The 15,000-nt window shown below is 40.0% G+C and overlaps 1 protein-coding gene across 2 annotated transcripts in view; it reads right to left on the bottom strand.

Annotated features, from left to right (window-relative positions):
* The window catches only part of sidt2 (SID1 transmembrane family, member 2), a 49,768-nt gene that overhangs the window by 27,508 nt on the left and 7,260 nt on the right, over window positions 1–15,000 (bottom strand). For both annotated transcript variants that reach the window (XM_079886529.1, XM_079886530.1), the window contains exons 8-10: window positions 12,396–12,495; window positions 12,246–12,311; window positions 12,074–12,167 (exon numbers count right to left, since the gene is read on the bottom strand). In XM_079886529.1, the coding sequence (XP_079742655.1) occupies window positions 12,074–12,167; window positions 12,246–12,311; window positions 12,396–12,495 (260 nt within the window). The remainder of the gene's footprint in view (window positions 1–12,073; window positions 12,168–12,245; window positions 12,312–12,395; window positions 12,496–15,000) is intronic.

Raw genomic sequence — 15,000 nt, 5'->3', positions numbered from 1 at the left:
ACACTGTTGTCTTGAACTGAACTGAATCAACGCTGTTGTCTTGAACTGAACTGAATCAACGCTGTTGTCTTGAACTGAACTGAATCAACACTGTTGTCTTGAACTGAACCGAATCAACACTGTTGTCTTGAACTGAACCGAATCAACACTGTTGTCTTGAACTGAACTGAATCAACACTGGTGTCTTGAACTGAACTGAATCAACACTGGTGTCTTGAACTGAACTGAATCAACACTGTTGTCTTGAACTGAACTGAATCAACACTGTTGTCTTGAACTGAACTGAATCAACGCTGTTGTCTTGAACTGAACTGAATCAACACTGTTGTCTTGAACTGAACTGAATCAACCCTGTTGTCTTGAACTGAACTGAATCAACACTGTTGACTTGAACTGAACTGAATCAACACTGTTGTCTTGAACTGAACTGAATCAGCGCTGGTGTCTTGAACTGAACTGAATCAACCCTGTTGTCTTGAACTGAACCGAATCAACACTGTTGTCTTGAACTGAACTGAATCAACACTGTTGTCTTGAACTGAACTGAATCAACCCTGGTGTCTTGAACTGAACTGAATCAACACTGTTGTCTTGAACTGAACTGAATCAACCCTGGTGTCTTGAACTGAACTGAATCAGCACTGTTGTCTTGAACTGAACCGAATCAACACTGTTGTCTTGAACTGAACTGAATCAACACTGGTGTCTTGAACTGAACCGAATCAACACTGTTGTCTTGAACTGAACCGAATCAACACTGTTGTCTTGAACTGAACTGAATCAACACTGGTGTCTTGAACTGAACCGAATCAACACTGTTGTCTTGAACTGAACTGAATCAACACTGGTGTCTTGAACTGAACTGAATCAACACTGTTGTCTTGAACTGAACTGAATCAACACTGTTGTCTTGAACTGAACTGAATCAGCACTGGTGTCTTGAACTGAACCGAATCAACACTGGTGTCTTGAACTGAACTGAATCATCACTGTTGACTTGAACTGAACTGAATCAACACTGTTGTCTTGAACTGAACTGAATCATCACTGTTGACTTGAACTGAACTGAATCAACACTGTTGTCTTGAACTGAACTGAATCAACACTGTTGTCTTGAACTGAACTGAATCAACCCTGGTGTCTTGAACTGAACTGAATCATCACTGTTGACTTGAACTGAACTGAATCATCACTGTTGACTTGAACTGAACTGAATCAACACTGGTGTCTTGAACTGAACTGAATCAACACTGTTGTCTTGAACTGAACTGAATCAACCCTGGTGTCTTGAACTGAACTGAATCATCACTGTTGACTTGAACTGAACTGAATCATCACTGTTGTCTTGAACTGAACTGAATCAACACTGTTGTCTTGAACTGAACCGAATCAACACTGGTGTCTTGAACTGAACTGAATCATCACTGTTGACTTGAACTGAACTGAATCAACACTGTTGTCTTGAACTGAACTGAATCATCACTGTTGACTTGAACTGAACTGAATCAACACTGTTGTCTTGAACTGAACTGAATCAACACTGTTGTCTTGAACTGAACTGAATCAACACTGTTGTCTTGAACTGAACCGAATCAACACTGTTGTCTTGAACTGAACTGAATCAACACTGTTGTCTTGAACTGAACTGAATCAACCCTGGTGTCTTGAACTGAACTGAATCAACACTGTTGTCTTGAACTGAACTGAATCAACCCTGGTGTCTTGAACTGAACTGAATCAGCACTGTTGTCTTGAACTGAACCGAATCAACACTGTTGTCTTGAACTGAACTGAATCATCACTGTTGACTTGAACTGAACCGAATCAACACTGGTGTCTTGAACTGAACTGAATCATCACTGTTGACTTGAACTGAACTGAATCAACACTGTTGTCTTGAACTGAACTGAATCAACCCTGGTGTCTTGAACTGAACTGAATCATCACTGTTGACTTGAACTGAACTGAATCAACACTGTTGACTTGAACTGAACTGAATCAACACTGTTGTCTTGAACTGAACTGAATCAACACTGTTGTCTTGAACTGAACTGAATCAACACTGTTGTCTTGAACTGAACTGAATCAACACTGTTGTCTTGAACTGAACTGAATCAACACTGTTGTCTTGAACTGAACTGAATCAACACTGTTGTCTTGAACTGAACCGAATCAACACTGTTGTCTTGAACTGAACTGAATCAACACTGTTGTCTTGAACTGAACTGAATCAACCCTGGTGTCTTGAACTGAACTGAATCAACGCTGTTGTCTTGAACTGAACTGAATCAACGCTGTTGTCTTGAACTGAACTGAATCAACACTGTTGTCTTGAACTGAACCGAATCAACACTGTTGTCTTGAACTGAACCGAATCAACACTGGTGTCTTGAACTGAACTGAATCAACACTGGTGTCTTGAACTGAACTGAATCAACACTGTTGTCTTGAACTGAACTGAATCAACACTGTTGTCTTGAACTGAACTGAATCAACGCTGTTGTCTTGAACTGAACTGAATCAGCACTGGTGTCTTGAACTGAACTGAATCAACCCTGTTGTCTTGAACTGAACCGAATCAACACTGTTGTCTTGAACTGAACTGAATCAACCCTGGTGTCTTGAACTGAACTGAATCAACACTGTTGTCTTGAACTGAACTGAATCAACCCTGGTGTCTTGAACTGAACTGAATCAGCACTGTTGTCTTGAACTGAACCGAATCAACACTGTTGTCTTGAACTGAACTGAATCAACACTGGTGTCTTGAACTGAACCGAATCAACACTGTTGTCTTGAACTGAACCGAATCAACACTGTTGTCTTGAACTGAACTGAATCAACACTGGTGTCTTGAACTGAACCGAATCAACACTGTTGTCTTGAACTGAACTGAATCAACACTGGTGTCTTGAACTGAACTGAATCAACACTGTTGTCTTGAACTGAACTGAATCAACACTGTTGTCTTGAACTGAACTGAATCAGCACTGGTGTCTTGAACTGAACCGAATCAACACTGGTGTCTTGAACTGAACTGAATCATCACTGTTGACTTGAACTGAACTGAATCAACACTGTTGTCTTGAACTGAACTGAATCATCACTGTTGACTTGAACTGAACTGAATCAACACTGTTGTCTTGAACTGAACTGAATCAACACTGTTGTCTTGAACTGAACTGAATCAACCCTGGTGTCTTGAACTGAACTGAATCATCACTGTTGACTTGAACTGAACTGAATCATCACTGTTGACTTGAACTGAACTGAATCAACACTGTTGTCTTGAACTGAACTGAATCAACACTGTTGTCTTGAACTGAACTGAATCAACCCTGGTGTCTTGAACTGAACTGAATCATCACTGTTGACTTGAACTGAACTGAATCATCACTGGTGTCTTGAACTGAACCGAATCAACACTGGTGTCTTGAACTGAACTGAATCATCACTGTTGACTTGAACTGAACTGAATCAACACTGTTGTCTTGAACTGAACTGAATCATCACTGTTGACTTGAACTGAACTGAATCAACACTGTTGTCTTGAACTGAACTGAATCAACACTGTTGTCTTGAACTGAACTGAATCAACCCTGGTGTCTTGAACTGAACTGAATCAACCCTGGTGTCTTGAACTGAACTGAATCAACACTGTTGTCTTGAACTGAACTGAATCAACCCTGGTGTCTTGAACTGAACTGAATCATCACTGTTGACTTGAACTGAACTGAATCATCACTGTTGACTTGAACTGAACTGAATCAACACTGTTGTCTTGAACTGAACTGAATCAACACTGTTGTCTTGAACTGAACTGAATCAACACTGGTGTCTTGAACTGAACTGAATCAACCCTGGTGTCTTGAACTGAACTGAATCATCACTGTTGTCTTGAACTGAACTGAATCAACACTGTTGTCTTGAACTGAACTGAATCATCACTGTTGACTTGAACTGAACTGAATCATCACTGTTGACTTGAACTGAACTGAATCAACACTGTTGTCTTGAACTGAACTGAATCAACACTGTTGTCTTGAACTGAACTGAATCAACACTGGTGTCTTGAACTGAACTGAATCAACCCTGGTGTCTTGAACTGAACTGAATCATCACTGTTGTCTTGAACTGAACTGAATCAACACTGTTGACTTGAACTGAACTGAATCATCACTGTTGACTTGAACTGAACTGAATCAACACTGTTGTCTTGAACTGAACTGAATCAACACTGTTGTCTTGAACTGAACTGAATCATCACTGTTGACTTGAACTGAACTGAATCAACACTGTTGTCTTGAACTGAACTGAATCAACCCTGGTGTCTTGAACTGAACTGAATCAACACTGGTGTCTTGAACTGAACTGAACTGAATCAACACTGTTGTCTTGAACTGAACTGAATCAACACTGTTGTCTTGAACCGAACTGAATCAACACTGTTGTCTTGAACCGAACTGAATCAACACTGTTGTCTTGAACTGAACTGAATCAACACTGTTGTCTTGAACTGAACTGAATCAACCCTGTTGTCTTGAACTGAACTGAATCAACCCTGTTGTCTTGAACTGAACTGAATCAACACTGTTGTCTTGAACTGAACTGAATCAACCCTGGTGTCTTGAACTGAACTGAATCATCACTGTTGACTTGAACTGAACTGAATCATCACTGTTGACTTGAACTGAACTGAATCAACACTGTTGTCTTGAACTGAACTGAATCAACACTGTTGTCTTGAACTGAACTGAATCAACCCTGGTGTCTTGAACTGAACTGAATCATCACTGTTGACTTGAACTGAACTGAATCATCACTGGTGTCTTGAACTGAACCGAATCAACACTGTTGACTTGAACTGAACTGAATCAACACTGTTGTCTTGAACTGAACTGAATCAACACTGTTGTCTTGAACTGAACTGAATCATCACTGTTGACTTGAACTGAACTGAATCAACACTGTTGTCTTGAACTGAACTGAATCATCACTGTTGACTTGAACTGAACTGAATCAACACTGTTGTCTTGAACTGAACTGAATCAACACTGTTGTCTTGAACTGAACTGAATCAACCCTGGTGTCTTGAACTGAACTGAATCAACACTGTTGTCTTGAACTGAACTGAATCAACACTGTTGTCTTGAACTGAACTGAATCAACACTGTTGTCTTGAACTGAACTGAACTGAATCAACACTGTTGTCTTGAACTGAACTGAATCATCACTGTTGACTTGAACTGAACTGAATCAACCCTGGTGTCTTGAACTGAACTGAATCAACACTGTTGTCTTGAACTGAACTGAATCAACACTGGTGTCTTGAACTGAACTGAATCAACACTGTTGTCTTGAACTGAACTGAATCATCACTGTTGACTTGAACTGAACTGAATCAACCCTGGTGTCTTGAACTGAACTGAATCAACACTGTTGTCTTGAACTGAACTGAATCAACCCTGGTGTCTTGAACTGAACTGAATCATCACTGTTGACTTGAACTGAACTGAATCATCACTGTTGACTTGAACTGAACTGAATCAACACTGTTGTCTTGAACTGAACTGAATCAACACTGTTGTCTTGAACTGAACTGAATCAACACTGTTGTCTTGAACTGAACTGAATCAACCCTGTTGTCTTGAACTGAACTGAATCAACCCTGTTGTCTTGAACTGAACTGAATCAACACTGTTGTCTTGAACTGAACTGAATCAACCCTGGTGTCTTGAACTGAACTGAATCATCACTGTTGACTTGAACTGAACTGAATCATCACTGTTGACTTGAACTGAACTGAATCAACACTGTTGTCTTGAACTGAACTGAATCAACACTGTTGTCTTGAACTGAACTGAATCAACCCTGGTGTCTTGAACTGAACTGAATCATCACTGTTGACTTGAACTGAACTGAATCATCACTGGTGTCTTGAACTGAACCGAATCAACACTGTTGACTTGAACTGAACTGAATCAACACTGTTGTCTTGAACTGAACTGAATCAACCCTGGTGTCTTGAACTGAACTGAATCATCACTGTTGACTTGAACTGAACTGAATCAACACTGTTGTCTTGAACTGAACTGAATCATCACTGTTGACTTGAACTGAACTGAATCAACACTGTTGTCTTGAACTGAACTGAATCAACACTGTTGTCTTGAACTGAACTGAATCAACCCTGGTGTCTTGAACTGAACTGAATCAACACTGTTGTCTTGAACTGAACTGAATCATCACTGTTGACTTGAACTGAACTGAATCAACACTGTTGTCTTGAACTGAACTGAATCAACCCTGTTGTCTTGAACTGAACTGAATCAACCCTGGTGTCTTGAACTGAACTGAATCAACACTGTTGTCTTGAACTGAACTGAATCAACCCTGGTGTCTTGAACTGAACTGAATCATCACTGTTGACTTGAACTGAACTGAATCATCACTGTTGACTTGAACTGAACTGAATCAACACTGTTGTCTTGAACTGAACTGAATCAACACTGTTGTCTTGAACTGAACTGAATCAACCCTGGTGTCTTGAACTGAACTGAATCAACACTGTTGTCTTGAACTGAACTGAATCATCACTGTTGACTTGAACTGAACTGAATCAACACTGTTGTCTTGAACTGAACTGAATCAACCCTGTTGTCTTGAACTGAACTGAATCAACCCTGGTGTCTTGAACTGAACTGAATCAACACTGTTGTCTTGAACTGAACTGAATCAACACTGTTGTCTTGAACTGAACTGAATCAACACTGTTGTCTTGAACTGAACTGAATCAACCCTGGTGTCTTGAACTGAACTGAATCAACACTGTTGTCTTGAACTGAACTGAATCAACCCTGGTGTCTTGAACTGAACTGAATCATCACTGTTGACTTGAACTGAACTGAATCATCACTGTTGACTTGAACTGAACTGAATCAACACTGTTGTCTTGAACTGAACTGAATCAACACTGTTGTCTTGAACTGAACTGAATCAACACTGGTGTCTTGAACTGAACTGAATCAACCCTGGTGTCTTGAACTGAACTGAATCATCACTGTTGTCTTGAACTGAACTGAATCAACACTGTTGTCTTGAACTGAACTGAATCATCACTGTTGACTTGAACTGAACTGAATCATCACTGTTGACTTGAACTGAACTGAATCAACACTGTTGTCTTGAACTGAACTGAATCAACACTGTTGTCTTGAACTGAACTGAATCAACACTGGTGTCTTGAACTGAACTGAATCAACCCTGGTGTCTTGAACTGAACTGAATCATCACTGTTGTCTTGAACTGAACTGAATCAACACTGTTGACTTGAACTGAACTGAATCATCACTGTTGACTTGAACTGAACTGAATCAACACTGTTGTCTTGAACTGAACTGAATCAACACTGTTGTCTTGAACTGAACTGAATCATCACTGTTGACTTGAACTGAACTGAATCAACACTGTTGTCTTGAACTGAACTGAATCATCACTGTTGACTTGAACTGAACTGAATCAACACTGTTGTCTTGAACTGAACTGAATCAACACTGTTGTCTTGAACTGAACTGAATCAACCCTGGTGTCTTGAACTGAACTGAATCAACACTGTTGTCTTGAACTGAACTGAATCAACACTGTTGTCTTGAACTGAACTGAATCAACACTGTTGTCTTGAACTGAACTGAACTGAATCAACACTGTTGTCTTGAACTGAACTGAATCATCACTGTTGACTTGAACTGAACTGAATCAACCCTGGTGTCTTGAACTGAACTGAATCAACACTGTTGTCTTGAACTGAACTGAATCAACACTGGTGTCTTGAACTGAACTGAACTGAATCAACACTGTTGTCTTGAACTGAACTGAATCATCACTGTTGACTTGAACTGAACTGAATCAACCCTGGTGTCTTGAACTGAACTGAATCAACACTGTTGTCTTGAACTGAACTGAATCAACCCTGGTGTCTTGAACTGAACTGAATCATCACTGTTGACTTGAACTGAACTGAATCATCACTGTTGACTTGAACTGAACTGAATCAACACTGTTGTCTTGAACTGAACTGAATCAACACTGTTGTCTTGAACTGAACTGAATCAACACTGTTGTCTTGAACTGAACTGAATCAACCCTGTTGTCTTGAACTGAACTGAATCAACCCTGTTGTCTTGAACTGAACTGAATCAACACTGTTGTCTTGAACTGAACTGAATCAACCCTGGTGTCTTGAACTGAACTGAATCATCACTGTTGACTTGAACTGAACTGAATCATCACTGTTGACTTGAACTGAACTGAATCAACACTGTTGTCTTGAACTGAACTGAATCAACACTGTTGTCTTGAACTGAACTGAATCAACCCTGGTGTCTTGAACTGAACTGAATCATCACTGTTGACTTGAACTGAACTGAATCATCACTGGTGTCTTGAACTGAACCGAATCAACACTGTTGACTTGAACTGAACTGAATCAACACTGTTGTCTTGAACTGAACTGAATCAACCCTGGTGTCTTGAACTGAACTGAATCATCACTGTTGACTTGAACTGAACTGAATCAACACTGTTGTCTTGAACTGAACTGAATCATCACTGTTGACTTGAACTGAACTGAATCAACACTGTTGTCTTGAACTGAACTGAATCAACACTGTTGTCTTGAACTGAACTGAATCAACCCTGGTGTCTTGAACTGAACTGAATCAACCCTGGTGTCTTGAACTGAACTGAATCAACACTGTTGTCTTGAACTGAACTGAATCAACCCTGGTGTCTTGAACTGAACTGAATCATCACTGTTGACTTGAACTGAACTGAATCATCACTGTTGACTTGAACTGAACTGAATCAACACTGTTGTCTTGAACTGAACTGAATCAACACTGTTGTCTTGAACTGAACTGAATCAACACTGGTGTCTTGAACTGAACTGAATCAACCCTGGTGTCTTGAACTGAACTGAATCATCACTGTTGTCTTGAACTGAACTGAATCAACACTGTTGTCTTGAACTGAACTGAATCATCACTGTTGACTTGAACTGAACTGAATCATCACTGTTGACTTGAACTGAACTGAATCAACACTGTTGTCTTGAACTGAACTGAATCAACACTGTTGTCTTGAACTGAACTGAATCAACACTGGTGTCTTGAACTGAACTGAATCAACCCTGGTGTCTTGAACTGAACTGAATCATCACTGTTGTCTTGAACTGAACTGAATCAACACTGTTGACTTGAACTGAACTGAATCATCACTGTTGACTTGAACTGAACTGAATCAACACTGTTGTCTTGAACTGAACTGAATCAACACTGTTGTCTTGAACTGAACTGAATCATCACTGTTGACTTGAACTGAACTGAATCAACACTGTTGTCTTGAACTGAACTGAATCAACCCTGGTGTCTTGAACTGAACTGAATCAACACTGGTGTCTTGAACTGAACTGAATCAACACTGTTGTCTTGAACTGAACTGAATCAACACTGTTGTCTTGAACTGAACTGAATCAACACTGTTGTCTTGAACTGAACTGAATCATCACTGTTGACTTGAACTGAACTGAATCAACCCTGGTGTCTTGAACTGAACTGAATCAACACTGGTGTCTTGAACTGAACTGAACTGAATCAACACTGTTGTCTTGAACTGAACTGAATCAACACTGTTGTCTTGAACTGAACTGAATCAACACTGTTGTCTTGAACCGAACTGAATCAACACTGTTGTCTTGAACTGAACTGAATCAACACTGTTGTCTTGAACTGAACTGAATCAACCCTGTTGTCTTGAACTGAACTGAATCAACACTGTTGTCTTGAACCGAACTGAATCAACACTGTTGTCTTGAACCGAACTGAATCAACACTGTTGTCTTGAACTGAACTGAATCAACCCTGTTGTCTTGAACTGAACTGAATCAACCCTGTTGTCTTGAACCGAACTGAATCAACCCTGTTGTCTTGAACTGAACTGAATCAACACTGTTGTCTTGAACCGAACTGAATCAACACTGTTGTCTTGAACCGAACTGAATCAACACTGTTGTCTTGAACTGAACTGAATCAACCCTGTTGTCTTGAACTGAACTGAATCAACCCTGTTGTCTTGAACCGAACTGAATCAACCCTGTTGTCTTGAACTGAACTGAATCAACACTGTTGTCTTGAACTGAACTGAATCAACCCTGTTGTCTTGAACTGAACTGAATCAACCCTGGTGTCTTGAACTGAACTGAATCATCACTGTTGACTTGAACTGAACTGAATCATCACTGTTGACTTGAACTGAACTGAATCAACACTGTTGTCTTGAACTGAACTGAATCAACACTGTTGTCTTGAACTGAACTGAATCAACCCTGGTGTCTTGAACTGAACTGAATCATCACTGTTGACTTGAACTGAACTGAATCATCACTGGTGTCTTGAACTGAACCGAATCAACACTGTTGACTTGAACTGAACTGAATCAACACTGTTGTCTTGAACTGAACTGAATCAACCCTGGTGTCTTGAACTGAACTGAATCATCACTGTTGACTTGAACTGAACTGAATCAACACTGTTGTCTTGAACTGAACTGAATCATCACTGTTGACTTGAACTGAACTGAATCAACACTGTTGTCTTGAACTGAACTGAATCAACACTGTTGTCTTGAACTGAACTGAATCAACCCTGGTGTCTTGAACTGAACTGAATCAACCCTGGTGTCTTGAACTGAACTGAATCAACACTGTTGTCTTGAACTGAACTGAATCAACCCTGGTGTCTTGAACTGAACTGAATCATCACTGTTGACTTGAACTGAACTGAATCATCACTGTTGACTTGAACTGAACTGAATCAACACTGTTGTCTTGAACTGAACTGAATCAACACTGTTGTCTTGAACTGAACTGAATCAACACTGGTGTCTTGAACTGAACTGAATCAACCCTGGTGTCTTGAACTGAACTGAATCATCACTGTTGTCTTGAACTGAACTGAATCAACACTGTTGTCTTGAACTGAACTGAATCATCACTGTTGACTTGAACTGAACTGAATCATCACTGTTGACTTGAACTGAACTGAATCAACACTGTTGTCTTGAACTGAACTGAATCAACACTGTTGTCTTGAACTGAACTGAATCAACACTGGTGTCTTGAACTGAACTGAATCAACCCTGGTGTCTTGAACTGAACTGAATCATCACTGTTGTCTTGAACTGAACTGAATCAACACTGTTGACTTGAACTGAACTGAATCATCACTGTTGACTTGAACTGAACTGAATCAACACTGTTGTCTTGAACTGAACTGAATCAACACTGTTGTCTTGAACTGAACTGAATCATCACTGTTGACTTGAACTGAACTGAATCAACACTGTTGTCTTGAACTGAACTGAATCAACCCTGGTGTCTTGAACTGAACTGAATCAACACTGGTGTCTTGAACTGAACTGAACTGAATCAACACTGTTGTCTTGAACTGAACTGAATCAACACTGTTGTCTTGAACTGAACTGAATCAACACTGTTGTCTTGAACCGAACTGAATCAACACTGTTGTCTTGAACTGAACTGAATCAACACTGTTGTCTTGAACTGAACTGAATCAACCCTGTTGTCTTGAACTGAACTGAATCAACACTGTTGTCTTGAACCGAACTGAATCAACACTGTTGTCTTGAACCGAACTGAATCAACACTGTTGTCTTGAACCGAACTGAATCAACACTGTTGTCTTGAACTGAACTGAATCAACCCTGTTGTCTTGAACTGAACTGAATCAACCCTGTTGTCTTGAACCGAACTGAATCAACCCTGTTGTCTTGAACTGAACTGAATCAACACTGTTGTCTTGAACTGAACTGAATCAACACTGTTGTCTTGAACCGAACTGAATCAACACTGTTGTCTTGAACTGAACTGAATCAACCCTGTTGTCTTGAACTGAACTGAATCAACCCTGTTGTCTTGAACCGAACTGAATCAACCCTGTTGTCTTGAACTGAACTGAATCAACACTGTTGTGTTCTGCTTGACCACAGACTCTCGTACCTCTTGTTCTCCACACAGGCCACCAGGAACGTGAGCAGGTAGAAGGACAAGAAGATCCCCAGACAGAAGAGCATCCCCATCACATACACCTCGGCTGGAGAACACAGAGCCAATCAATGAACGAACGAACAAACGAATGAATGACTGAACGAACGTGTAGTGTGCAGCTCACAGTTAATGGCAGGAGAAACAATCACGTCCAGAGTCTTACTGCGGTTCCCGGGGTCCAGCAGCTCGTCTGAGGACAGACACACACACACACACCGTCAGTAAAGCGAGGGCTCTGATTGGCCGCTGCAGTGTAACGGGTAACAGCACTGACCGGGTAAGAGCGGGTAGAACCGCAGCGGTCCCCCACACGCCTCGTCCTCAGTCTTCACCACCACCACCACATAGAAGCTGTTGCTGGGGAAATCCTTCCTCTGCACACACACAGAGAGAGAGAGAGTGTGTGTGTGTGTGTGTGTGTGTGTGTGTGTGTGTGTGTGTGTGTGTGTGTGTGTTTATGTGTGTATGTGTGTGTGTGTGTGTGTGTGTGTGTGTGTGTGTGTGTGTGTGTGTGTGTGTGTGCACGTGTGAATGAGTGTGTGTGTATGAGTGAGTGAGAGTGTGTGTGTGTGCGTGTGAGTCAAGTCAAGTCAAGTATATTTGTATAGCGCTTTTCACAATACAGATTGTATCAAAGCAGCTTCACAGTATTAAATTAAAATAATACAACAAGGTTTGTTTCTAGTGGAATTTATTGATTGATAAAAATAAATTAATATCCCCAAATATCCCCAACTGAGCAAGCCAAAGGCAACAGTGGCAAGGAACCGAAAAACTCCATCAGGACCTAATGGAGAAAAAAAAACCTTGGGAGAACCCGGGCTCAGTCGGGGGCCAGTTCTCCTCTGGCGTTTATGAACTAGAGGCCGGATTTAACTGTAAGATTAAAAGTATTATATGAATGCCTGGCTGAAGAGATGCGTCTTTAATCTAGTTTTAAACTGGGAGAGCGAGTCTGAGCAACGAACAGTATCAGGAAGACTATTCCAGAGTTTTGGAGCTAAATGTGAAAATGCTCTCCCTCCTTTGGTGGATCTGGATATCCTAGGTATGACCAAAAGCCTCGAATTTAGTGACCTTAAAGAGCGCGATGGATTATAGGGCGATAGAAGATCGGTTAAATAGACTGGAGCTAAGCCGTTTAGGGCTTTATAAGTCAGTAGCAATACCTTGTAATTAATACGGAACTTTATAGGTAACCAATGTAGTGATGATAAAATCGGTGTTATATGATCATATTTTCTTGATCTAGTAAGAACTCTAGCGGCAGCATTTTGGACTAACTGTAGCTTGTTTATTGAGGATGCAGGACAACCAGCTAATAAAGCATTACAGTAATCTAGTCTCGAGGTCATGAATGCATGAACTAACTTTTCTGCATCAGAAACTGATAGCATGTTACGTAGCTTAGCAATGTTTCTAAGGTGGAAAAGGCTGTTCTTGTAACATATGAAATATGATTTTCAAAAGACAGGTTGCAGTCTAGTATAACACCCAGGTCTTTTACTGTAGAGGATAAAGTAACAGGACATCCTACTATGTTAAAGTTGTATTGTGAGAGGTTTTGTGGGCGGTTTTTTGAACCGATGATTAGTACCTCTGTCTTGTCTGGATTTAATAAAAGAAAATTGCACGTCATCCAATCTTTTATATCTTTAACACACTCTGTCAATTTGGATAATTTAGCGTTTTCATCCGGCCGTGATGAAATATATATTTGAGTGTCATCAGCATAACAATGGAAACTAATTCCATGTTTCCTTATAATATTTCCAAGTGGCATCATATATATTGAGAATAATAGAGGGTCTAACACAGATCCCTACAGCACTCCATAGTTTACTGGAGTTATGATCGATTTTTCTCCATTTAAATAGACAAAATGGTATCGGTCAGATAAATACGATCTAAACCAGCTTAATACTTGTCCTTGAACACCAGTATAATTTTGTAGTCGATCTAAGAGTATTGTATGATCTATAGTATCGAACGCAGCACTAAGATCAAGTAAAACTAGTATTGAGATACAGCCTTGGTCAGAAGCTAAGAGTAAGTCATTTGTGATTTTAACGAGCGCAGTTTCAGTGCTATGATGCGGCCTGAACCCAGACTGAAACTTTTCATAGGTGTCATTTTCTTGCAAGAAAGAGCCCAGTTGAGCGGACACAACTTTTTCTAGTATTTTAGACATAAAAGGTAGATTTGAAATGGGTCTATAATTTGCTAGATTATGTGGATCTAATTGTGGTTTCTTAATGAGAGGTTTTATAACTGCCAATTTAAATGTTCTTGGAACATGACCTAAAGATAAAGATGAGTTAATAATATTGAGGAGAGGCTCTTCCACTACAGGTAACACTACTTTCAGTAGTTTAGTGGGTATAGGATCTAATAAACATGTTGTTGTTTTAGAGGAAGTGATAAGTTTATTTAACTCTATTTGTTCTATAGTTGTAAAGCATTGTAATTGTTCTTGCGGGGTGATAATTGAGGCTGAATAATAAGGCGCGATTGAGGATTGAACATTTACAATTGTGGTTCTGATGTTTTCTATTTTCTCAGTGAAGAAGTTCATGAAATCATTACTACTAAACTGTAACGGAATATTTTGTTCAGGTGACATCTGTTTATTTGTTAGTCTAGTCACGGTGTTAAATAAAAACCAAGGATTGTTTTGGTTATTTTCTATTAGTTTGCGGAGGTGCTCAGCCCTGGCCGCTTTTAGGGCCTTTTTATAACGTGACATACTGTCTTTCCATGCGATTCTAAAGACCTCTAAGTTCGTTTGTTTCCATTTACGCTCTAAATTACGGGTTTCTCTCTTTAGAACACGCGTAGTATTGTTGTACCATGGTGCTTTACTTTTCTCTCTGACCTTT

The sequence above is a fragment of the Squalius cephalus genome (assembly GCF_949319135.1).
Source record: "Squalius cephalus genome assembly, chromosome: 11".
NCBI lineage: Eukaryota > Metazoa > Chordata > Actinopteri > Cypriniformes > Leuciscidae > Squalius > Squalius cephalus.
The sequence above is the reverse complement of the archived record's forward strand: the minus strand, read 5'-3'. Positions and strand labels throughout refer to the sequence as shown.